This window comes from Callorhinus ursinus, unplaced genomic scaffold, assembly GCF_003265705.2.
Source record: "Callorhinus ursinus isolate GAN/ISIS: 27379988/994484 unplaced genomic scaffold, GSC_fseal_2.0 scaffold7, whole genome shotgun sequence".
Lineage (NCBI taxonomy): Eukaryota > Metazoa > Chordata > Mammalia > Carnivora > Otariidae > Callorhinus > Callorhinus ursinus.
The window spans coordinates 7,916,667-7,942,278 of record NW_027397069.1 but is presented as its reverse complement, the minus strand read 5'-3'; the positions used below and the strand labels follow the sequence as shown (position 1 = coordinate 7,942,278).

The 25,612-nt window shown below is 46.2% G+C and overlaps 1 protein-coding gene across 3 annotated transcripts in view; it reads left to right on the top strand.

Annotated features, from left to right (window-relative positions):
- The window catches only part of FARP1 (FERM, ARH/RhoGEF and pleckstrin domain protein 1), a 264,356-nt gene that overhangs the window by 206,170 nt on the left and 32,574 nt on the right, over positions 1-25,612 (top strand). For all 3 annotated transcript variants that reach the window (XM_073894377.1, XM_073894378.1, XM_073894379.1), the window contains exons 11-16: positions 265-333; positions 2,560-2,635; positions 3,780-4,032; positions 17,091-17,278; positions 18,496-18,585; positions 19,653-19,786. In XM_073894377.1, coding sequence (XP_073750478.1) covers positions 265-333; positions 2,560-2,635; positions 3,780-4,032; positions 17,091-17,278; positions 18,496-18,585; positions 19,653-19,786 — 810 coding nt within the window. The remainder of the gene's footprint in view (positions 1-264; positions 334-2,559; positions 2,636-3,779; positions 4,033-17,090; positions 17,279-18,495; positions 18,586-19,652; positions 19,787-25,612) is intronic.

Here is a 25,612-nt window from a genome sequence, read left to right as displayed (position 1 = left end):
CACAGTGAACAGATTTATCCCCGCCTCCTCGAAGCATACAGACTCTCGGGATGGTTGCTTAATAAGCAAACGCAGAATTATTAAGGGGTGTTATCACTGGAACACTGTTATTTAGAAGGGAAATACCAAGAGATGAAATGGGCACATACAGTGTCTCTCAGAGGTCGTCTCTCCCGGTGATGGCAGGAGGGGAAGGAAAGATGGGGTGGCGTGTGTTTAAATAAGAATGCCGCCTCCTCTTCCGTCTCTTCCTCTTCCTTCTAGTGGTCGGACTCAGAAGCAGGTTCTTGACTACGTGAAAGAAGGGGGACATAAGAAAGTGCAGTTTGAAAGGTAAGGGAAACTTCGATGCCACTTCTGATTTGACAAGAGTCATTCCTCTAGGTGACAGTGCATTCCTGCTAAATCTCTCTCCACCCAGGCCTGGTGGGTTACCAAATGAGTGCTTCATAGGGCCCCTGGGCCGGTGTGGTGTAGACAGAAACATCTGAGCACTGGGGCGCTTCCTCAAGGGCGAGGTGAGATGCGAATGGACCTCGGAGGGCCAAGTGAGGAAGAAGAGGAAGCCAGCCGAGAGCGGGATGGAAGAGGAGCAGGAGATTGTGGTGGGGATAAAACACTCTAGAAACTTCCTCTTCCAGGAGTCCTTAAGTATTTTGGGATTTGAATAGAGAGTATTTCTATAAACTTTTAATGAAATGCAGCTTGGATGAGAAGCAGCAGTGTTTAGAGCTGTCGTTAGCAAATGCTTCCAGCCCTTGCTAGGTTCCACGCACTTTGCGTGTATTAACTCACAGTCTTCAGGCCAGCTCCGTGAGGTCAGCGGGCTCCTCGTCCCCTTTTTCTTTTTTTTAAGATTTTATTCATTTATATTAGAGAGTGCAAGGGGGCAGGGGGAGAGGGAGAGAAGCAGACTCCCTGCTGACGGCGGAGCCGGATCCCAGGACCCCGAGACCGTGACCTGAGGGGAAATCGGGAAGTCGATGCCTAACCGCCTGAGCCCCCTAGGCGCCTCTCTCCTGTTCCCTTTTTAAAGATGGAAACACCGCAGCTCAAAGAGATTGAGTTACTGGCCCACGTCACAGAGCTGGCAAGTGGCCCCCTGCCCCGAGCATGGCTCTGCTGCCCTGAGAGGGGAGAAGCAGAGAATTCAGGGATAAGATAAAAGGGTAAACGGCAGACGTGATGATGCACTATGGGCTGTTTAGTGCATGTGGATTTATTTTTCTTTGTTTTTAAAGATTTTATTTATTTGACAGAGAGACAGCCAGAGAGGGAACACAAGCAGGGGGCGTGGGAGAGGGAGAAGCAGGCTTCCCGCTGAGCAGGGAGCCCGATGCGGGGCTCGATCCCAGGACCCCGGGACCATGACCTGAGCCGAAGGCAGACGTTTAACGACTGAGCCACCTAGGCGCCCCTGGATTTCTTCTTTTGAACATTTTTCTTTTTTACATTTTAATCCATCTTAAAATTAAAGTATGGAGAACACAGCAAACATCCACATTTCGTTTGTTCCTGGGTTTTTTTTCCCTTTTTGTGTGTTAACTGCTGTTGGGACAGATGTAGCTACACCCCCCCCCCCACACCCAACAACCCTTCTCCCCTTCAGAGGCGACAGCCATCAGCTTTGTGTTACTCCCGTTACACATATTTATGCATCTAAAAGGAATGTGCAGGATTTCTCTGCGGTGTGCTGTTTCATTTGTTTAGTAGCACACTGTACCTAATTCTGCATCTCGCTTTTTAAGCCCTACCCTGATCTGGGGCTCTGTGTTGGCGTTTTAGGGTATTGTGAAAGTATCACATTGTATTTATCTCCGATTCTCTGTTGACAAACATTCGGGGTGCTCGGTGCTTTGCTTTACCCTTGCCGAAACCTGATGCTGTGACCGTCCTTGTGTATTTGGAGTATTTTGAAGAAAAGCTGAATGTACATTAGCATTTGATCTCTCTGTATTTATACAGTTTTGTCGTCTGAGTAGCTGAAAAGTTTCTAAAGCTTGTTCATGGAGGAAGAGGAGGGCACCGGCAGACTAAGGAAGGGAAACGATAAAGGAGACGTGCTAGTGGCATTAAATCCAGTTCCTTCTGCTGAGACTGTAAATTCATTAATGGGGGCAGGCCTTCCCTGAACTCAACACTGAAAGAGTTGGCTGATTAGTGATGATTGCCTCTATTACAGAACTGATCTAGAAAATCATTACCCAAAATACATGAACTGATACATTGTCAGACCAGAACTTGCACTTCAGGACATCCTCGGGCCCAGCTGACTCTCCCTCCCATTGACCTTTCTAAGGACTAGAAAAGTAGTGAACAGTGGCTGGGCTTCCTTGAAACCTGAGCAGGGGATTGCTGGGAATTTTTTCAGAGTTTAACCCCTGAACCCCACAGGTATTAGGAAAAGAATGACTCCCTTTCCATGGGGCATCCATACACACTACTTTAGGTGCCTTCATACTGAAGAAGGGCATAAGGCTGTTGATATTTTTCATTTAAAACAACAACAAGGGAAGAACCCAGCTTATCTAACTGGCTATCTTATGTGATTTCTCCCAGGAAGCACAGCAAGATTCAGTCCATCAGAAGCCTGGCTACACAGCCTACAGAGCTGAATTCAGAAGTGCCAAAACAAGTCAGTAATGCTGATCAACTATTATAACTGGGGGGGTGGGGGGGTGGTTTTGTTTCACCAAACTTTCTCTGTTAAGTACTATGTTTCATAGTATGTTTCTGAGTTATTTGCCCTTCACCTTTGGGGTTTCTTTTTGTAGAGAAGAGTATAGTTGTGTGCCCTGGCTTTGAGCAGACGCAGGCTGTGTGCACCCCAGCCTGGACTCACCGTGCCCTGGAGTGGGTCCTTTTTCAGCTGACTTTCTGTCTTCCATCCCATGCTTTTGCCACAGAGAAGTTTGCTCTGTTGGCCTGAACTCAGCTTAGGAGTGGAACCACCCACAGGAGCCAGGAGAGCGGAGCCCACTCTCCAGCTAAATGGGTGTGGTTGTATGAAGATACTGGGACCTCCTTTGCACCTGCTGGGTGTAGCTCCCATTCGGGGCCAAGGTCAGAACCCTTTGTTGGCACCAGACTCGGTGGTGAGTTCCCAGGACTCCTGTTACAGGGCAGTGACCGCAATTGGCAACAAGAGACATTATCACTCCTGCCCTGAGGATGGTGAAAGCTCATTTTCTCTGGAATTGGCCTCTGGATGTGTTTTCCGGGTTTTCTGTATAAGAGAATGCCAACTTTGTCGGGGAAGAACATGAAGATTTCCTTTATGCATCTAAAAAGAGTGCCTAACCTGGCTGTTCTTCTCTTAGAAGTATAAACAGAGTTTTTGTCCTTTGTCTGAAATCCATGTCAACTTGCCTTTGGGGGCTGGCGTCCCGCCATGTGTTTTCTTCCTCTCCCCACCCACCCTTTCTTGGGAAGCCCCCTGTGGGTTGCAAGGATTCTCTTGTTCCACGGAAACTTTGGAAACCCACTGTGAGCCCAGGGGCCCTAGAGAGCAGACAGGCAGTGGCCCACTCGTGCTGCTGGAGACCCTGCATCGTCAGCATCCACACGCAGAGAGAACTTTCTGGATGCTGACCAAATTCACTCGGGTGCGCCTGCTCCTGGGCAATGTTTTGTTTGAGCAGCGTGGAAGGCAGCCTTTACTTGGCAGTCCTTCCGGCTGCTTGAAGCTTAAGGGGTGTTGCCAAATTAGCCTCTGACCTCCCCCTCCCCGCTTTCAGCCCCCGTGTAACCCTCCCTCTCTCTCGCCCCGCCCCGCGCAGGCGCAGCAGAGTGCCGGCCTTCCCGCAGGAGAGGGCCCGGAGCCCGCCGGCGGCCCGGGCGGCCAAGGTGGCCCGCAGGGAGAGGAGCCCGGCGTCTCGGCCGAAGAGCCGCGCCAGAGCCCCGCGCTGCCCCAGAGCCCCGCGGGCGGCGGGAAGGTGGACGGAGGCGCGCGGGCGCCGGCCGACGAAGAGGAGGAGGCCGTTCAGGATAGGACCCAGCAGAGTAAAGCTCAGCCCCCGCAGCCGAGCACAGGTCCAGCATCCAGGGCTGCCAGAGGCAGCAGCACTTCCATTCCTTTCATTGACTGCAGTGACGTAGATAGTGAATCCGACCTGCTCAGGGAGCAAGTGTCCCAGTCACAGTCCCAAACAAATGACAATTATGAGGGTGATTTGACCAGTGGGGTTTACCTGCTCTCCAGGGATGAGAGGCAGACCGAGCCTAGGCGCAGGGCTTCCCCTCCCTCCGTGAAGTCCTCCCGGCCTCCTTCCAGAGAGTTCCTTGATGATGATTCTGCAGACCTAACCTTTGATATGAATGGGAGCCCCCGACTCCCAAGACACAGCTCCCTGATAGACGAGCTGTTCAGGGGCTCAGATGGCCACAGTACCCCGGCCACCCCACTGTCTCCTGTTAGCAGACAGTCGAGTCCAAATATGAGTTGGGACAGGACCGGGTCTCAAGGCTATATCTCCGAAAACGGGCATGACCCGAGAGAGGAAAGTGTGGGAGAAGATCCTCTCCCAAGCCAGGGTCCTCCTTACGAAAACTCTTCCCCTGTCTTACAAAGGCCGTACTTACGGAATCTCCCCAGTAGATATAATAAGTCGGAGACAGACCCGCTCATCCTTAGCCAGGTAGCGTCAACCCCAGAGGCATTGGGTGGGCTTGATGGCCATGAAAAGGGAGGACTGACCAGCCTGGCCGCTTCAGGAGGTAGAATGCTGGCTAATGGTGCACCTCTCGTGGCTCCCACCTCAAAGACCCCTGCCATGCGGTCAGCATGTGCCGGGGGCATGGCGGGTCCGCGGGCGCCCCTGCACGTGACCGAGGGCTCCACCAGCAGCGGAACTGAATCCGGTGATTCAGACTCTGAAATGGGGACCCCTCTGAGCCAGCCACTCACATTTGGCAACCCAGCAGTGCTGGGCTCCCCTTCCATGCTCAGGAGTCAGAAGCACTTGGGTGGCCTGCACATGAGTGAGGAGGAAGAGGAGAATGAGTAGGAGGGCCAGGCTTCAAGTGTTGGGAACCTGGAGTCATGAGTCCAGGCTTCCAGTGGCGATGATCTGTCCTAGCGACTAATCTTTAATCAACGTTTGTTAGAGGAAGTTTTGGACAGCCGTGTTTGCATAGAATAGGCCTGACTCTAAAATCCTTAAGAAAAAGGAAACTTCACACAGTGGGGTTGCTTTCCAAAAAAAAAAAAAAAAAAAAAGGTGGACAAGATAAACAGGAAGACATGATGACAAGTTACCAGGAGCTTGTTTATCTTTCTGGTTTAAGGTGAGGAAGAAATACGTTCTTATGAATCTGATCTTGTGTATAGGGTGTGGTATTTATGTGGAAATCTTCTGTGTGTATTGAGTTTGTGTGCAGATCACACTCCTGTTGATTGAATGTTTGGACTGAAGTATCATTGAGATCCCAGGAATGGTGTTGGTTTTACTTTTTCCCCCTTCTTTAAGAGGAGGTGCTGCTTTTCGGAGCCTCATAAAGGAAGGGATTAACATAATTCAAGACCGTTTGTAAATTGATTGCTGGTTGAGATTAAGGGTTGGTGAAATCTTTGTCAAGATTAATGAACGTTTTAATAGGGAGAATAGTCTTTCTTTTTCCCAGACTTTATATGAAATGATGTAAAGGATGTCAGGTAGAATTAATTTATAAGGGATCGCTGGTTTGGTTGGGATTTGCATCAGTCGGTCAAATTGTTAGCTATGTTTTAAGCTATAACTCTGGCTGTCAGAATTTTTAATTGAAACACAGAAATGCTATTGAGTGATGATGCAGGGGAAAGTCAGACCTCGCTATAGGCACTGTTGTTACCAGGCTGGCAAACTAAAGGCCTGCCTTTGAATCATGTGCAGCAGAGAGAAGGACCGTTTCCCAGTATTGCTGCTCCTTGGCTGGTTATCATGTACATTCTTAATGTTCACACTTGGGTGAACAGTGTCTTTTCTTGGGAACAGTGACTTCTAGAAGTTTCTATGTGCAGGAAAAAAGTGTACGTAGTGAGAGGTTTTGATTTCTTTTTAAATCTTACCCACCTCTGACAGTGCCTTTCACTCAGCATTCCTGCATCTTAGATCAAAGAGCCTGGTTTTAACTTGCTTGTTTCTCGGCCCCAGCTGCACAAGGGAATCACCTGGGACATTTTGAACATCAGTGATGCTTAGGCCCTGACCCCAGACATTTTTATCTCATTGGTCTGGGGTGCCACTTGGGTTCCCCAGGTGGTTCTGCTGGGTAGTCAGGGTCACTCCTCAGCCTGACACAGTTGCCTTCTAGAATCTGGTGGAATATGTTGAAACTAATAGGTAAATTTCTGGCTTGCTTGCAGAGTAAGGAAAGCATCACCAGTGAAATACTTTGATTAATTAATGCCTGTTATTTGGTATTTTGCAGTCTGTAGTACTTTTTTTAAAAAGATGAATTGTAGAATTCAATTTTTAGATCCTAAGTAACTACCAGATTATCGAAAAGAATTTTAACAGTGATATATCCCTGGCGTGCCACCATGCCAACTGCCTTACTAAACTTATCCAGGTGGCATGATGACAAGGGAAGAGCTACGCATGCTTAGGAAGCAGGGTAGAATTTGGCAGCCGTATATAACAAATAGACATATTAACTGACCTCGTGGCTCACAAATGATTATCTGTCCACATGAATGTTGACAAGTTGGTTTTGAAGACGCTGAAAACGTAATCCATTTTTATACAAACCTCTTTTTGTTGTTTAGTTTTCCTAATCATTTGATTCAGTGCATGATTGATGAATCAAACTGATTATTGGATAGTTTGAAAGATGTTCATTGAAGTAGTCTATTGATGTCTTGCTTTAGATTTATATATTTAACAGAGTCACAGAACTTTAAAACTAGAAGGGACCTTAGAGATTGTCTAGGGGAAACCTTCATTTTGTGGATGACAGACCTTGTTCTGTTGAAGCCGAGAGACTTCACATAGTCATACAGCTACTGCATGACGAAGCTAAACTAGAACCTTGACCTCTGTCTAGCCCTTCAGCTCTGGTCTGTGTGATCTCTTGGTGCAGTAGGACCTTTTTGATTCAGTACTTTAATTTTGGAGAATCTTTCTCAGATTAATAATTAAAATCAGATGTGGAGACCAGGGATCATGTAGACTTGACTTAGGCAGTTAGAGTCCATAATACGTAGGAAGAACTGCTTTTTCTGTTGTGGGTTTTTTGCACTTAACAATGTGTTTTTGCGTATTCTGTTTTGGACTTAGAAAAAGATGTTGATTTGCTGTATAAAAATTTAGTCAAATGTGAGTTAAGCAGAGTCACATTTGGAATTCTGTGGTTTATTTGTGAAGGTGATTTGTACAAATGAGTTTTCTTTTTACCTCTAATTACACAGCAGCCTGATGATGAAGTATGAATGAGCAATGGGTATTAACTTACCCAGCATACAATGTGAATCAGCAAATGTAAACCTCCAAAGCAAAACATGCTCCAGTAATTATTTTGTTTTGCTTTTTGCTTAAAGGAGTGATTTTGTTTGTTTTTATCTGAAGTATTTTGAAAACAGCTGATCAGTGGTAGTGTACTCAGTTCTGTATTGACAAACGTTCCCCTTTTAGAGTTGCTCATCAAGTTTTTCTCTGGTTGGTTTTGTACCAGCCAAGTGACTCAATTTCTGCTTCTGGGCCAGTATTTATGAAAGCAGCAATCCTGATGTGATTAATGGTGCTTAACAGAGAAGGGGTATGGTTTGTTCAAAAGCCACATAGCCTAAAGTGCTGAGAATATTCACTGATTGCCTCTGGGGGAGCTTGCTCTGCACTAGTAGATTCTAAGCATGGGTCGGGAAGTACATTTAAGCATTAAGCAGAGCCAGCTCGCACAGGAGACGTGGTCTCTCACTGTGCAGAGGTCAGGGAAAGCCCACACCCTCCCACCTTCTGCCTTCTGGGCGCCTCTGGTTCCCCGGGTCTTTACCTGGCCCCCAGAGCCTCACGGTGTGGCAGAGAAGGACATGCGTGCACACAAAGTTGAACCAAGGGTGCAGCAAGACCAGCAGTGGGGTTGGGTGTGAATAGGTGACCTGTGGATTCATTCCAGTTTCTAAAGGGTTTCCCAAGACCTGTCTGTCTGTTTTTCTAAGACAATAGCTAGTGCAGAAGGCTTCTGAGTCCATAAGGAGCCCAGGTCTTTAGGTAATAGCTGCTCTATGAAAGAGGATACCTTAAGGCCTTGGATAGAAGACATACCATCTATAGAAACACATCTTCCAGCCGCCAGCCCTCCTGCAGGGCCCCCTTGCATCCATGTCTTTTGTGAGATGGTATTTCAAAGTATGCAAATTGTAGCCCCTTTCGTGGTTGATTTTTGTTGTTGTTGCTGTTTTTCAGGACAAAATAAAATGCAAGAAATTCTTTTAGCATGAAGAAATGCATTTAATGAGTTCCGGAACTTATAGTGAACTGCTCCAGCTCCTTTGACAGGCATCTGTATGCCATTGACGATATTTTATTAGACAGGCATTTAATTGAAGTCTGTGGGCCAGATTCTTCCCCACATATGTGACTCATATTTGGGGATTTCTCACAGACTTAGCTCCAAATTGTGCCACGTGGCCCACACTTGAAATGTGAATAATTCTGACTTTATTCTGAAGAACTTCTTTGAAGATTCAGTTCCAGCAATACTTAAAAAAGCCAGGCTCACAAAACTAAAATACAGCCTGAGCCTCTTGAAATTTGCACCAAGTATACAAAGTCCAGTCTGTCCTCTATTGAATCAGAAACTCAGCTTGCATATTAGCATCGGAATCCCTTTGATTGTGTGGTGAAGTGGTATCTAAAAGAAGGAAAAATTAATGAGATTAAACTGTCATTTTAAATTTTGTTAAAACTTGTGCATATGCGTACAGCATCCTTTTTTGTATCTTAATAATCAGTGTTCACATGCTTTCCATCAACTTTTTCCACTTAATATGTTATTCCATGTTCAGCACAGAATGAGTTTGGTGCAGTTGTTGTCATGAGTCAATGATTGGCCCAGCCTTAAATTAAGAAATTTGGGGGCCCTCTTCATCATTGGGCTTATTTTGAGTTTATTCTATTTTAATCACTCTTTGCCTTGGCCCTTATGCTTATTAGCAAGAATTTAGAGAGACCTCAGAATTACATTCCTAAGAAAGGCTCTGTTTCCGGGATCTTCTCTCTGAGGCTGTAAGCCTGCCTAAGTCACTCTGAGGCTGGCTGGCCTTCCTCTGATTTCATGGGATGAGTCTATTGCTGCAGATTTTATAAATCACACTGCAACAGAATCTTTCTCTACCATTGCTGTGATAGAGAGTAAGTCTTTCTTGAACCTGAAAGGAGTGAATGTTTCAGAATAATCCACTGCTGGTGGCTCTCTGATGAGTTTTACACTCAGCCACGTTCACCACATCCATGAGAGCATATGGAAGGAGAAGCACTCGTCATGAACTTCGAGAGCAGTAAGTGGTGAACGAACCCGACCCTGGAGACAGGAGAGGCTTTACTGGTGCTGCTTTTTCCTTGTTAGTTTCATTCTGTCTGTTTCAGTCGAGTTGAGCAAATCGATGCAGGGCCGTGGGGTCTGAAGTGTATGCTGGTGCATACCTCTACCACCACTCGCTGGTTTTTAAAATGAAGCCATTGACTTTTAGATCAAAATAAGCAATGCCACTTAATGTAGCTGTTCTCTTCTTATTTAAAAAAAAAAAAACAAAAAAAAAACCCAAACCATCAACTCCATGATTTGGTGTTATGTTGTAGGTATGTCCTTGCCCCTTGCTTAGAGCCATCATTGAAAAGGGCTACTTAGAGATTTCCAAGTAGTTCTCCTACAAACACAAATGCTCATTTGTATGCCATACCTGTGTTTGGGAGGTGGTGGGTAGAGTCTTGTTTTGACCAAAAAAAAGAAAGAAAAGAAATAGTACATCATTCCAAGAAACAAAAATGACACTTCTAGCACGAGGAGCTTTTTCTTCTCTTTCAGTGAAAGCAATTCAACATCCCCTGGTGGGAGCTGGGGAAGAAGTGAGAAAAATCTTTTCTTGAAAGCTTTCAGAATTAAATAGACTGTTTTGTTCAGGATCATTTCAGTGTAGACTAACTGCAGACCCCTCAGCTTCGCCTGGAGACAGCCTTCAGCATCTCTTCGGCCTCTGGTGCCGCTATCAGGTTACTCTGGCATGTCTTGGGGTGGCTTTATATCTGAAAGCGGGGAGGATTAAAAATCAGCTGTTGACACGGGACATCCGATCTACACGTGTAGCTGAGAGCCAGTTTAAAGGGTTCACTGCAGGGCTGGTGCCGTTAATCACGGGGAGGGCACTGGAAGATACTTGGGCTTGCTGCTGGCCCAGGCGCAGCGGTCGCAGAATTGAAGGGTAATGGCAAGTCGTTGCCAAACGCAGCACAAACCGGGGGCGCTAAGGATGGAGTGAGGACCGGGTGTGCACGCGTGTGCACGTTTAGTAAAAAGCATCCAACAGTTACTGACTCATTCTACTTTTGGGTAAGAGGTGGAGGTGGTAGTGGGACAGGGAGTCTGCAGGCAGGGTTGTCCTGCTCTCTGACGAATTTGGCTTGTTAACCGGCTCTCAAGTAGGAAACAGGAGCAGGTTCATTTTGGAGCCAGCAGTGATATGACTGGTGTGTCGTGACTCATGGTCACACTTTCTGGCTCATGAAACTAGGCTAACAGCCCCTTTTTCCTGGGCCTCAGAAGTTCCTTTGTAAGAAATAATTCGTCGTGCTGCCTGCAGCCATGTACAGAAAGACCAAAGATAGGCCTTCTTTAGTGAAGACCACATACCTGCTGCTCTGTCCACACACAACTCAGTGCCTGATGGATCCTCATGCTCACCACCCCCTTTCTGCCTGGAAAGTTGCCGTGAACGCCTAACTAACCAGATTTCACAAGCTTGGCCTGTATTATTAATCCAGTTCCCTTCTGTTCTTTCTGTGTGTATATTTAATACTCTAGATAAAATATTTTATTAAAAATGTCTAATGCACCAAATTTTAAAATAGAAAAGGCTGGGGATTTCATTCTCATTTTTGTCATTTGTTTAATAAATCTGAGAAAACATTTTTCTGTTGTTCCATTGTATGCACTGTTTGTCAGCATGTACCTATGTAGGAGGAAAAAAAAGCTTCCCCCCCCCCCAACGTTCTGTCTTTATCCTCGGAGCATGGTGTACTTTCTGTTCCCTGCATTGTTGGAGCACTGTCTGATGTCTTTTTTTTTTTTTTTTTTTTTTTTTTTAACACTGCTGAATACCAATTTGTACTTGGAATACCTGTTTCCTCTAGAATTACAGTGATCCTGTTCGCTAAACAGCAAGCTTTAACACAGAGGCATGCCGGGGTCATCCCCTATTTCACTGAGGGTGGGGAACAGAAGGCAAATGGAAGACTTCACTTTACTGATTTCATTGAACTCTGACGTGCCTGCACTTTGTACCGTGTGTTCCCCGGGCGGGGGCGGGGGGGTTGTCTTTGGGAAGGAGCAGGATCGCTGTAGCTGGGGGAGGGGTCGTGGAAACAGAGCGTATCTGGGGCTGCAGCTTACATAGGGGAGCTCAGACACCTAACCAAAGGGTTGGCTTCGTGTTTGGATGGGGACCGTCCATTCAAATGGGGGTAGAACACTTTCTGTAGCTGGTATCTATAAGAGAATTTAGCTGGGCGTTTGTTTTGGTGGGGGCTGGTGGGAACATAGAGAAGACCCCACCCAACTCAGCCCCACCTGGCTACGCATGGCCAATAAGCTGTTACTAGTTTTGATGTGTCCCCAAAATGTAGGCTCTCCCAGATACTGTCTGGTTTTGTCATCTCTCCACGGCCTAAGAGTGCAGCGTCTCAGTAAAGCATGGATTTATACCACCGGGAAGGGTGCTCGCTTCTCCAATAACAATGAGCTTGGTGATTCTTTCAGCATGGAAGGCCAAACTCCTGTAACCGTGTATGCACGACATTAATATCTCTTGTTAATCCAAACTGAAGAGGCTTTTACTTGTCCTAACAGGTATCTTGCTGTAAAAACTGTCAATTGTAACTGTTCTTTCCCACTGATGGCTAAAGCTTTGTCCTGAGTACAAGATGGTATTTTTCATGGGTACAAAGCACCATGTTCCCCAACCCAGACACTGCCCCCAACACCGCCACCACGTTTGAACAAAGAGAAATTCTCCTTTAACTTTTCTCCATAAGTAAGAGTGCACTAGAACATTCTCTGTCATTGCTCCATTGGTAGGCCTTTCTCTATTTCTCTGCAAGTTGCATTGCGGTTGCTTTTCCGAGTTGCTGGTTGATGAACACCGAAGTTGATGCTTAGCTGCTTGTAAAACTTTGTTTCAAAGACCTTGGTCTGAGAATAAGAAGCACATACACACATTACCCTCGACACCCTCCATTAGCAAGAAAAGGACAGCACCACCACAAATGGTAATCCTGCAGACTAGCTTTTCTTGTGGTACCTTGTAATTTTAATAAAGCATTGTCAGCTTTTTTCCCATATTCCACTGGGGTGGGAACCCAGCTGAGTTACCACACTAGTGAATTCTGTCCATTCGGTAGATTACCCATTTTCCAGCTCAATACTGACCTTTTCTGATAACTGGCTTTCAGATGTAGACAGTCTCCAGGGAGAGTTCACTGTATTCTTTTTTAGAGAGAGGTGATGGATTTAAAAAGAGCCTTTTTAAAGATCCATGAAAACCTACATCTGTAATGAATTTCCTACATGTGCCTTTGGAACATATTCTGGGTATGTAGAGATAAAATCTGTATTTTAGAACCAAATACCAGGAGACAAATCATGATAGATGAGTGGCATCTAGAAGCTTGCCAGGTAACTTTCTTGGGGGGAATGTTGAAGAATCAGCATACTGTTCTATTTTGAAAAGAGGAATTGAGAAAGCAATCTGTATTCTCAAATATTTAACAAACCTGCTCTGGGTTACTATTTTTAAAACGATTACCAGGTTTTCTAAACACTTAACAGGAAAAACAACTTAGCTAATTAAAACCAAGATGACCAGCGTATTGACCAACTTAAAATATGGGACAGGTACAACTAAGTATTCGAAATGCCATTTTCTATTACTTGGAAGATAGAGTAGAAATTCTTTTCCCAGACGTGTGTGAGTTTGTTCTTAAGCCTTAATACAATCAGAGGAGATTACAGTGCAGCTGTGCCCAATCCCAGAAAGGGGGGAGATGAGCATTGAGTTTGGCTCGTTGGTCATAAACCCATGTTCCCGCTGTTGATGTACCTCTAACAAGGGGCTGGTCAAGAGATACTATAGTTTGGGTGATGCTGCAGTGCTTCCCCAGAGCAGCCAGGAGAGAAGAATTATGAATCTATTTTACATTAAGACAGAGAAGCTAAGCCAGTTTTTCGGCTAGGTGATAAATTGGAATCCATAAATACAGCCATGCTAATTTGAAGTTCCTTAATTGTGCCATGAGAATGTGTACATTTAAAAGGATTTTTAAAAGCAATTACCAGAAATGCCTCTCTTGAGAGCAGTATTTGTGATGGCCTTTCCAGCCCACAGGGGTGACATAAACTCAGCCCTCTTGCTACGGGTTAACGGCGGGGGGGGGGGGGGGGATCACGGTGGGGGGCCGGAAATCATTTGGTGAAGGAAGAGGTAGAGGATTTGAGAGTTACTAACTGGAAATACCTTAACAGAATGCAGGACAATTTCTGGAAATAGGAAAAAATTTTTAAAAGATTTTCGAGTATACCTGATCTTTTTCTAATCTCTTGAAACTTCTTTCCACCTGTTGCCTTAATATCCAGGTGCTTTCTCAAAAGATCCCCCAAAACTATTTACCTAGAGCCTATCCCTGAAAGAAATTACTTTGTGTCAGTGTGTACAGAGGGAAAAAAAAGATACCCAGGCATTAATGACTCCACTGAGTAGCCCTGAACATCAGTTACAATTTCCTTTTCTCATCACCTGGGGCTGTGCCTTCAAAGCAGGTAACCAGCTGCATGATTTGAACAGGCTTGATAAGGCTAGGTAGATAAGTGGGCCGGGTTTTACCGTACAGCGCAACCCTGTTTGTTTGTGGAATGGACTACTTCAGTGAAAACTGGTTACATGTAGTTCTATTAACTGTAACCATAGATACCGACTTTAAGATCCAGCTCTTCACACCTGCCTGAGGGTGGACCCCACGTGGACACCACTTTTGAACAGACAATTGTCACAGCACTCTGGCTCCCAGAGTCAGAAGAGCATTTTAATTTCTTATCAAGCTGCCAAATTCTACTGATTATCCTCATCAGTTTCTCTCACTGATGGCTAAATGGCAAATGAGCTACCTAGTTTGATTTGGACCATGTCACCTCTAAATTTTCAAAGTCTCAAGTAGTTTGGCCTGCAAGGGGGGAAAAGGGCTACTCTCCATGGACGCAGCTCAAATGAGCAAACTTGAACTTCAGAGTTTGGACCTTCCCCTTTTGTAGAATTGTGGCTAGATTTCTAGACCGGGCTGCTTGGTATTTATTGATTTATTGGTCCTACTGTTCAGTATACCCATCAGCCTTCCTGTCTCAGGCCCTAGGAGTAGACATAAAGATAGTGGAAGGAGCCCCTCTGGAAATGGAAATTGGCAACCCTAATTTGGGTTGTTCCCCGAGTCTGTGTTGCACGTGTGAAGTTGCTGGTCACCCACATCTTTAGGCTACGTGAGTGAATGCAGCAGGTTGTCCCCCAGCAACCTGTGGCTGACCCAGAGCTGTCCTTTCCTCGACCTAGGAACATGGGTTGTCATGAAGTTCACTGCCATTATTATCCCATTTTCTGAATCCTGTCTCTGACGTGGTCTGGTGTAGACTCTTCTAGATGGCTGTTTTCTTTGAAATGTGCCCTGTCCTCTCTGCAGGACAGATGTCTCCTGGAACCCTGGTCTGTTTTCTCATCCTTTCAGTCTACAAAATTAGAAGCGTCCCCAGGGGCACCTCACAAATAGCTTTTGACCTTTGGAGGGTAGAAATGCTTGTGCTTGACGGGGGCCACCCTCATTTTCTCCCTCCCACTGGGGCAGGTGGTTTATTATCTGCTGCTGGATGCTGTCCAGGGCCTGATTGGTACTGTTTCCCCTCCCTCCTCCCCACCCCTCCCTCCTCCCACAAGCCAGCCTTCTAACTGCTTTTTATTCTTGGCTCCAACTCTCACTGATGAGGTGAGTGCTTTTTCTGTTCCGCATCACTGCAAAACCGAGGCCCTGCATGCTCTCACTTAGAACTGCCTCACCTGACCTCACGCACAGTGTGAGAGCTGAAGGTAAGCCCCACATTTTGCCAGATCATGGTGAACAAATAAAAAAGCGACTCTGATACAGTGACTCACAAATGCATGAAATGTTTGGATCTCTAGACTGCCAGAATTTCTCTTTTCTATTTCCTGTTTGTCGTGATGACATTTTCCTTTCTGTGACTTTTTTTTTTTTTTAAAGAGAATAGTGTAGTACCTTGAAACATTTGCGAACGGTTCTAATTGTTGTCACTATTTCTATTTGACAAGTTCCAATTCTTTCAAAATCATTGTATTCGGTTGTGCACTAGTGTCAATAAAATTGACATTTGTGAAGCAATTTCTGGCCTTTTTCTCCGGGTTTCGCTGGGTCTGGTGGTGTGTGGGGTGCACGGGTCTTTGTCTAACAGTGATGCGTATTAAAAAATGCCAGGATTTCCATGGAGGGATTTTCAAAACGCAGACTTCTTTAATCTTGCTCATGTTTTCAAATCTCGTTCTTCGGGGATCGTCGTACTGACCCAGAGTCATGTAGCAGGACATCTGCTTTTCGGCTGCTCTTCTGGGTGTGCTGGCTTTTCCTGCATGTATTGGCAACAGCGCTAGCTGGTCCAGCTGGGGCGGGGCGGGGGTTGGTGGTTTTTCATGGTTGGTTCATTCCTACTGTGATCAAGTTCACTACCCTCCATTCTAGGCCATCCCCATCTTGTAATTTCAAAGTGGATATGGATGAATCCAGAGGGAGAGGATAGCTGTCAAGAAAATGGGGTATGCCCAGAAAATGGCACTTCACCTTTCTCTCCAAGATCCTTGTCCGTGTGCGGAATAGCCATGAGCTGAAACCGCATTTTGGAAAATGAGAAAGCATTTTACATCGTCTTTCCTTAATAATGGTAACAGACGGGACTGCAGGCTACTTGAACTTTGTTTACCCTCGCGCTAGCCCTAGCAAACCTGTGTTAGAATTACAAACGTGTTAGGTGAAAACACGCAGGTAGAAGTATATTCTGAAATGTCCTGGTTGGCTTCAACGGGGTGAGGTTTCGAGACTTGCAAAATTCTGTTGGCAAAATGTTGCATGTACACATCCTCTCCTTTGGCTGACGTATAATGGGTAACGATACATTTTCATATTATTTAATGTATCCTTTGCAGAGGAATCATTAATGACCTGTCACTTTTTGACTCATCAAGGGGAATTGTGATAATGTAATGACCTCCAGCTTTGCATGTGGTGCTAGTGTTTCTGTCCCAAACAGTGAGAGAGACACGGAATGCCATCACCAGGTATAATAAGCTTGCTTCTGTTCTTGGTAGAATGGGGAGTTAGCTTCTCGTCCTTTCCTTCGCTGTGACCCGTTGTTACAAGGTGTAGTCTGTCCTGGGTACATCAGTCATTTAGTTTCCTTTTAGAATAGCTCTGTTTTTTTAGTCTTTTCTCATGTCTCCTGGTGGTATAGTCACTGTTTTCTGGAATAATTCATAGAAGCTAAGGCAGTAGTAAGGAGATGAAGATCCTGTTTGGGGATCCACTGTGCTTCTAAACATTCCCTGAGCAGAGTTCTCTGCCTTATTAATCACAGAACTCTGGCTCCATTGACTCATTCCCACTATGGTATCTTTAGTATGAAGGCAGCTGCAATTCAGAGAAAAACTAGAAAATCGTGAAGCACATTCAATACGCAGAATGGTAGTCAAGGTTCCAGAGATTTGATCTGATAAGGGGGAAAGTTGTAAGTAGCAATCCGGTCCCAGAAGGAATTACTTTTTTTTCTCTCTCTCTCTAATACTTCTCATCCTCAAATAGGCTCCCTGACCGGTAGCCCTCACCTTTCAGAGCTGTCCATCAACTCCCAGGGAGGAGCTGTGCCCGCCAGCGTGATCTTGTCTCCCAGCCTGAGCCCTGACGCCAAGCAGGCCTCCCCCTTGGTCAGCCCGCTGCTGAATGACCAGGTGTGCCCACGCACCGACGACGAGGAGGAAGGCCGGAGAAAGGTGTGGGGACCTGCATGCACACGCGTTACTTTTTTTTTTTTTTTTTTTTTTCCCTCACTGCAGTTGTATATATATAACACCTGCCATTTTAACCGTTTCTAAGCATATTGCTCAGTGACCTTAAGGACATTTCACAGGATCATATAACCATTGTCACCATCCATCTCCAGAACTTTGTCACTGTTCCAAACTGAAGCTGTCCCCATTAAACAGGAAATCTCCATCCCTCCCCTTTCCCCAGCCCCCAGCAACCACCACTCTGCTTTTTGTCTCCGGATTCGACTGCTTAGGTACTTCATCTAGGAGGAATCCTGCGGTATTTGTCCTCTCGTGTCTGACTTCGTTACTTAGCATCACGTCCTCAAGGTTCTTCCACGTCGTAGCGCGGGTCAGAGCTTCCCTTTTAAGGTTGAATCACCACCCCCCATCGTATGGGCAGAGCACAGTGTGTTTATGCACCTGTCCGTTGGTGGACAGTTGGGTTGCTCACTCCTTTTGGCTATGTCGAACGCTACTGCCGGAAACACGGGCATCCGGGTGTCCGAGTCTCCGATTTCAGTGCTCTCCTGTGTATCACCGAAGGTGGAATTGGGCGGACTCTTGTGGAAGCAAGCAAGATGGCTAGCAACAAGAATTGCCTTTTACTTACTGTTTAAAGAGAAAGCAAAACCCGTGGCTGACTCACTGTAGAGAGGTGCCTGCTCACCTAAGCGATGGCCTCCCAGGAACCGGTGGTGTCGCCAGCTGCTTTCACCTCGTCCCCCTTAGCTCAGCCACCGTGTATTTCCACGGACACCCTAGCTTCCGTTTCCCGTACACCACCACCTCCAGCCCCCTGCTCCCGGGACAGAGGCCGCTGTGGTTTCTGTTGCTTTGATTTCCTGGAAGGCTGCGTTGCTCTGATATCTTACTAGTCGGTTAGATTTTCGGACGCCCAATTTTGAATGAATAGCCCTCTGCGGTGACCAACATACTCCTTGGAGGCTTTTGAGGGTAAGATTTATGTGGAAGGAAACGTTCCCAGGCTCTTTCCTCATCGTGAGAATCCATTCTCCTAGTTCCTCGCACAAAAAGGAGAACAAGCAAGAGGTTCTTTAGCCTTGAGCCCCATTAACAAAAGATCGTAAATTAGCAATGTATCACTTTAATCAGGACATTCTTAGAGACTTATGCTCAAAGATTATTATTACGTCTTGTTTCTTCTGTGGATTTTGCAGAGATTCCCAACGGACAAGGCGTACTTCATTGCTAAGGAAGTATCCACCACCGAAAGAACATATCTGAAGGATCTTGAGGTCATCACTTCGGTATGTGTAGCATTTCCCCTAAAGCATTCAATTACATAATTTATCTCAACTCTGATGTAGCTTTCAGAGAAGAGCTGGATCTAATTAAATGTTGGGCTCTCTGACTGCAATTAAAAGGATTTGGTTCTGGGTTATAGAAATTAGACGGTAATAGTATATTTAATTTGGAACATGCTCTATAAAAATTTTTATAATTGTGATTTTTAAGTGCAAAGGAAGGAAGTTTCTAAAGTGGAGAAAATTAAAATAAAACCTCTTACTTCCTGCTTTGCACCCAGGCAGAATAGTTTGCGTTTTGCCCGGCATCAAATGTAGCTACTTCTGCTTGGGGAAGACCCCAGAGGTGAATAGAAGCCTCGTTTTAGCCTTGGTAATAAATTGAGCCATGTCAGCAAATCTGCCAGAAGACTGCCTTTTATTATTTTAATCAGTTCTATTCAGTCTTGGAAACAAATTCGAAGCATCGCAGATAGTTTTATGATCCCTGGATTCTGGGAAAGAACTAGCCATTGGAGGGTCTGTAGGAAGCGCGGGGCTTCTGTGCCTCTGGGGCATGTGAATGGCACCTGGCCCTGAGCAGGTGCTCGCACAGGTACTCGGTGAACACCGTGGGACAGCCCTGCCTCACCGCAGCGGGGTGAGTAACTGTGTGTGAAGGCAATGGCTTTCTCTCACTGGTACAGCCTCCTCTGTGCTCAGCATTTTCACAAAGGAGCAGAGATGGATGGTCCTGACGGATCGAACCAGAGGGTGTGCGGTGGTCTAAATCAGTGGTGACCCAGTGAGTTGGCCAAAATGCAAGTTCTGATTTGAAGTAGCTGCCCATTTCAGAGATTGCTCCTGGCTTCAACAATCCACTGGTAACAAGTTGGGGGAAGCCCTGATAATGAGCTGGGTGCTTCTCACCCCATCGATGGAAGAAGGGAACAGCAGTAGGGCCCTGGTGCTCCTGAATGCCCCAGATTCAGCAGCAAAGCCCTGTGTCCTCCAGGCACGCTGGGCTGCGCCGATACTTCTCACGAGTTGCCACCATTCACGTGTCCCTGTGTGTGGTCTTTTTATTCCAGTGGTTTCAGAGCACGGTGAGCAAAGAGGACGCCATGCCCGAAGCCTTGAAAAGTCTCATATTCCCGAATTTTGAACCTTTGCACAAATTTCATACAAGTTTTCTCAAGGAAACCGAACAACGACTAGCCCTGTGGTGAGCACAGTGATGTTTAACAATTACATATGCCCCCACGGCCGCTCTCTCCCCCTCTCCCTCGTGTTTTTGGGTGGTTCCTTTTACGCATCTGTCATGCCCAAAGATAGAGTCAAGCACCTGGCTTAAGAGGAGCCAATCTCAGAAAATGGTTTTCAGGGCAATTCTGTGGGTATTTAGATGTCACCCCGGATTTTTGTTCCCTTTGGTTTACAATTCTTCAGAACACATGTTTTCTTACAAGTAAGTGAATCTCACAAAGTAAAGATGGTAGGTACTTCTGGAAAACTGGTGTGGGCTTTAAGGAATAGAGGCACATGGAGGGACTTTCAGGGGTGTTGGTGGTAGTTCACTGATGCTTGCTTTATAGTCCTTTGTGAAGTATCTGTATGTCTCACACAGTTCTCAGATTTATATTACACGGCGTTGAAAAAGTGCTTAGAAAAACGTAGGGCCCAATGTACCATGCACTTGCACCTTGAATCCCACTTCAAGGAATTGATCTTAAGGATGCATTTATAATGTGATATGACATGACAGAGATAGCCACATTAGAATTAAAAGATTGCAGATGATCGAAATGTCCATGAATAGATTGGTTCAAAGTAATATTGTCCATTTAATACCAAATAAAACATTAACCTGGGAGGAAGAAGAAGATGGTACAAAAAGTCAGGAAACACCTGGTGTTCTGTAGGGTGCAAAATCTAGTATACCCCTCCCTAAAATAGAACCTTTACAGAAAACTCTTAGGGTTTTTTTTTTTGTTTTTTTTTTTAAAGACCATTTTATGTAGACACTTGGGGAGTTGACTGTCTACTAAGCATGTATTTAAAAATCCCAGGAGAAAATAGCCAGAGGCTTCTGTGTCTTTGGCAGAGGTGGATGCTGTTGTATATTGTATCCTCACTGTAGGGGAGAATTTGCTTTAAAGTAGTCTCAGGGCATTTAGCGACTGGGGGCCTGAGGGAGCCGTGGATGATGTCGTCTCGGCCCAGGTGATTCCAGACCATGGGATTCAAGTGTCAGCTGAACAGGTTCGCGGGGCTGCTCTCCTGTGTCATGAAGGGAATGTGCTCGGGTGTCTGGCTATGTGTGTGCTTGAGGATAATTCACATGCAGTCCTCGCCCCTCAGTAGGAGGAAGTGGGATGCTTGACCAAGATGGCCCCCAGGGAAGGGAGCACAGCCAGGACTGAGCAAGAGCCTCATGGAAAGTGGGGAAAGATTGGAAACCCCACTTGAGAGTCTTACTCTAGGTTGGTGGTATGAATGTAAGAGAAATGACACTTTTTAAAATGAAAAAAAGACTCTACAGGATCTAACTTTCTTATTTTACCTCACAAAGTTTACCTGGAAGCTTTTGCTTGCATTCCACCATATTATGTTGCCTCATCATTCCTACGAAGCTCGATGATGCTTTCATAGTGGAGTCAAAGAAGTTAGAGCTCTGGAGAAATCAATTCAGTTTGTTTTGTGGCCAGTGAGATGTGTGTTAACACAGTCTTAAGTCTTCCCGTAGACTCAGAGCTTCTTGAGTTGGTGTCCACCTAAATAATGGCAGTTGACCTCAGTAACGTTGGGGAGGTCACACACAGGAAATGCCCCCAGCAGGACCCTGGCAGCCCAGCATGGTGGCTTTAGCTAGCTCCTGCCATCACAGAGAACTCAGGAATAAATGCCATGCTCTTGGATTTATCTGTGACCATAAATTTTTAGCATCTGGCCCTTAACTGTGAAAGAATATCCAATTGCCTGAAAAGCAGCTGCTATCGTTTATTTCCCAGAGGATTTTCAGTAGAGTTTCTTTCAAAGATCTGTAATTTTATTCATGTTTTACACTGCAAAAGACTCAAAGCTAGAGAGAGAACAGATAGTCGGTATGCTGCTCAAGGACATGACATTTCCTTGCAACAGTGGACCCAAACCAGATTGATGACGTTTATCAGGAATAAATGGAAAAGTCTGCTGTTAAGGTCAGCTAATCATTTCCTCAAGTGCATGACGAGGAAGACCTGCTTGGCAGGGGTTCAAGGCAAAAAAGGCTGGGTGGATGAGTGTAAGTATGAGCCAATAGAGTAACGTGGAGAAGACCCGGCGTCTTTCTCTAGCTCTCAACGCTGGCTGCTCCTTCCAATCATCTGGAACCTTTAAAAAATCTTGATAACCAGCCAGAACCCCAGACCAATTATATTGGAATCTCTGAGAAGTAGGACATAATCATCAGTGGTTCCTAAAGCTTCCCAGGTGATTCCAATGTGTAGCCAAGGTCAGCAACCCTTGTCCTGACTGTCCTGAGTATGAAAGAGACCAGAGTATGACAAATGAAACCCTCAAGGCTCAGGGCTCCTTCAGAACACGGGGCCCAGCTCTGAGTTTCACATTTGACATAGGTTAATAAGAGGATGCATTTCATTTAAAAAAAAAAAAAAAAAAAAGGGTGTTGGCTATATGGGCATTTGTCCTAGAAGAGAGAAGATTTTAGAATATATGTTGGCTCTCTTTCGGCCGGTCATGTGGAAAAGGGAGTGAGCGTCTTCTTCACTGTACCAGAGCACAGAATTTAAACGGTACATTTCCAAAGAGGCACGTCGTGTCTAAATATAGAGAAGGCTTTCCTAACAGTAACAGCCGTGAGAGACTGCCTTATGAGGTAGTGCGCTCCTCTACCTTGGAGTTTCTTGAGCAGAGGTTGACTGTTTTTAGAAGGTATTTATCTACTGGGCAAAACCCCAAATCTGGCAGTGCCTCAGGGTCACCTGGGGGTGGGAGTGGGGGGTTTGAAAAAATACAGATTGCCCATCCCCATGCAGCCCCCCTGCATCAGAACATTGGAAGGAGTCCCAGAAATGTATTTCTGACGTACTTCTTGAGATGACCGTGATGAATACCTCTTCTGGACAACTGATAGGGAGTTCCTCTTACAACCCTAGGATTCTCTGATTCTTTGATGTGTATTTTGGTTATAACTCTTGTGAATGCATGCATGCATGCTCGCACAGATGGGTGAGTGAGTGAGCGAGCCTAGTGTCTGAGTGTGAGGCTTTGCCCACTGGGGGCTTGCAGTCTCGGCAGGTGGGGGAGGCAGGCATGGAGAAGGAGGGCCAGGCCTTCTCATGGATGAGTGGTGGGCCATATCCCACATGAGCCCCGGGGCATCACTGGCCAGTTCTGCTTCGAAGGACCTCTGGGCCATTGATGCCTGCACAGCAGAGACGGCCCGGGAGTGAATATGTTTAAGGAGAAGAATGGAACACAGAGAGGTTTATTAAGAAAAGGAGTTCACACTGAGTTCCTGACCGACAGGCCACATAGATGTAGGTGTATAGGTATATGAATGCGTGTGCGTATTCAGTCTGTGATCTGGGAAACCGGGGCTGGCTGATGCAGACTGGGATGGCTGTGTCCTCACTGGGTCCACACTCTTGGTAACACCACCAGCTAACGTCTCTCTCCAGCTGCCTGGGGCCCTTGCAGAGCTTCACGCCTCATCTGTCACATGTGCAGTGCAGGCTCTACCTCGTACGGCTGTCACACGGACTAAATGAGACCGTATTAGTGAAGGGCTTGGTGTTCAGCACCGTCCACAGGAAGGGGGGGTGGGGAGCTGATCATTTTTTATATTAACTTTATTTTGAAATAATTTTAGCTTTAGAGAAAAGTTACCGTGACAATAGAGGTTCTGCATGCCCTTCGTGCCTGCCTTTCCCTTAATGTCAGCTTCTTCTGTCCGTCTGAGCCGAGAAACTCACATGGCTAAGTTATCAAGTAAACTCCAGACTTTGTTCAGTGACACTATTTTTTTTAAAGACTTTATTTATTTAACAGAGAGAGAGCACACACAAGTAGAGGGAGGGGCAGAGGGAGAGGGAGAAGCAGACTCCCCTCTGAGAAGGAAGCCTGATGTGGGGCTCCATCCCAGGACCCTGGGATCATGACCTGAGCTGAAGGCAGATGCTCAACGACTGAGCCACCCAGGCGCCCCCCAGTGATACTATTTTAAATGACTGTTATTAATGGAAAAAAAAATCTAAAGTTTACTGTGCACCTAAAATTGCCCCCACATTTGGTACTTCATTGACACAGCCACCAGGCTTTTCCTTTGCAGTTCTATGTTAAGTTGTGCTATGCTTCCATCAGCAGTGGGAGCCCTTAGGGCAGAAAAATTACCAGGACATTTTCCTGCACGACGAGGCTGAACCCCTGCTCAGTAAGCACACCTGTCCGTATCCAAATGCTGCGTTCTCCTGAGGAAACACCCCCGAGAGGAGGATGGACTGTTCTATCCTGGCCAAAGCCCAGGCTACCCTGTTTCTTCAGAAACAAGGAAACAGGTTTGGTGACCTGTAAAAACATGAAGAATGCTTTTCTTTTTGAAAGCCAGGATGATCTACTCAGCTATTCAAAGGCATTCAGAGAAAGCCACTTACAGCCTTTGGCTTTCAGAGCAGAGTCCCAAATTCCAGCCCCGAAATGCCTGGCAGACACAGAGCACACACTGGCCAACTCACTCCCCAGAGATGGATGAAGACCTGCTCTGCACAAACTCAGCTCACAGGGAGCTGGGGCCACGCAGAAGAGTTCTGCAGAGAGGCACTTGGGATAGGCTCTGGGCGCATGTGGTGCTCAAGAAGGATCAGCTGCATGTATTAGAAGAAACTTGCAGTAGATTTCCTTGGAAGGGGTGCAGAAGTCTAGCTAGGAAGTCTAGGAGGGGTGGAGAGACTGGAGGTCGAGATGTCACGGAGCAGACAGCTAGGGCTCATGGGACAAAGGTGAAGGGAAGGGGGAGGCCCCGAGAGCTTTGATCCTGGCTACCTGAGAGGATGCTCGTGAATTTAAGAAATTGTAAGAAAAAAGGAAGGGGCGAGTGTAATGGAAGGAAGATGAGTTTGCTTTGGGGCACATCAATTTTGAATTGGGGTCAATATTGAAATCCTGCCAGCAGTTGGAAACACAGGTCTCGGGCTTAGGAAAGAAATCAGGTGCAGGTGTGGATCTGGAAATTACCCACAGGAAGAATCCCATCCTGTAAGGAAGAACGGTGAGGCAGGAGAGCCGGGAATAGAATTGTACCGAACACACCTTTTTGGCAGCGTTCCATAAACACGTAGCTTATGGCTGAGCAAGAGCCACCAAAGGAAAATGAAGAAGCCACCAGAGATTCGGGAAAAAATGGGCAAGCGGGGGTGGAGGGTCCCAGAGGAGAGCACGTCTGGAGAGTGGCTGGACACGCAGAGCGGGTTGAGGTAAGGGGTAGGAGCAGGCTTGGACCCTAGGGAGTCGAGAGACGAGGAGGGAGTCCATCTAGAGCGGAAAGGAAGCTCCTCTGTCGGGGGTGGGACACTCCTGCAGACTGTGGTCAGGAATTTCACACGGGCAGCGGCCTTGTCAGGCAAGGACACTCCAGTGGCAGAAATGGAGTGGGGGTGACCGCGTGAGGGTCAGAGAACGATTTATAGCAGCATCCCCCGCAGAGTGGAACACCTTCATAGTAGCTTCACAGTGAACAGTCATAAAACAAAAAGGAATAAAACCTCATCCTACCAGCTCTTTGAAGCTGGGCATCATTAAAAGAAAACCCTAGGAATGCCTCAAAAAATTAAATACAGAATTAACCACATGACCCAACAGGTCCACTCCCAGGTAGGTATTTGAAAGAATCAAGAGAAAGGACCCAGACACATCCTTCTACACCCACGTTCACAGCATCTTTACTCACAGTGGCCAAAAGCTTTGGAAGCGGCCCAGTGCCCACTGACACGTGCATGGACATACAGAATGTGGTCCATCGTATGATGGAATATCATCCCTAAAAAGGAAGGAC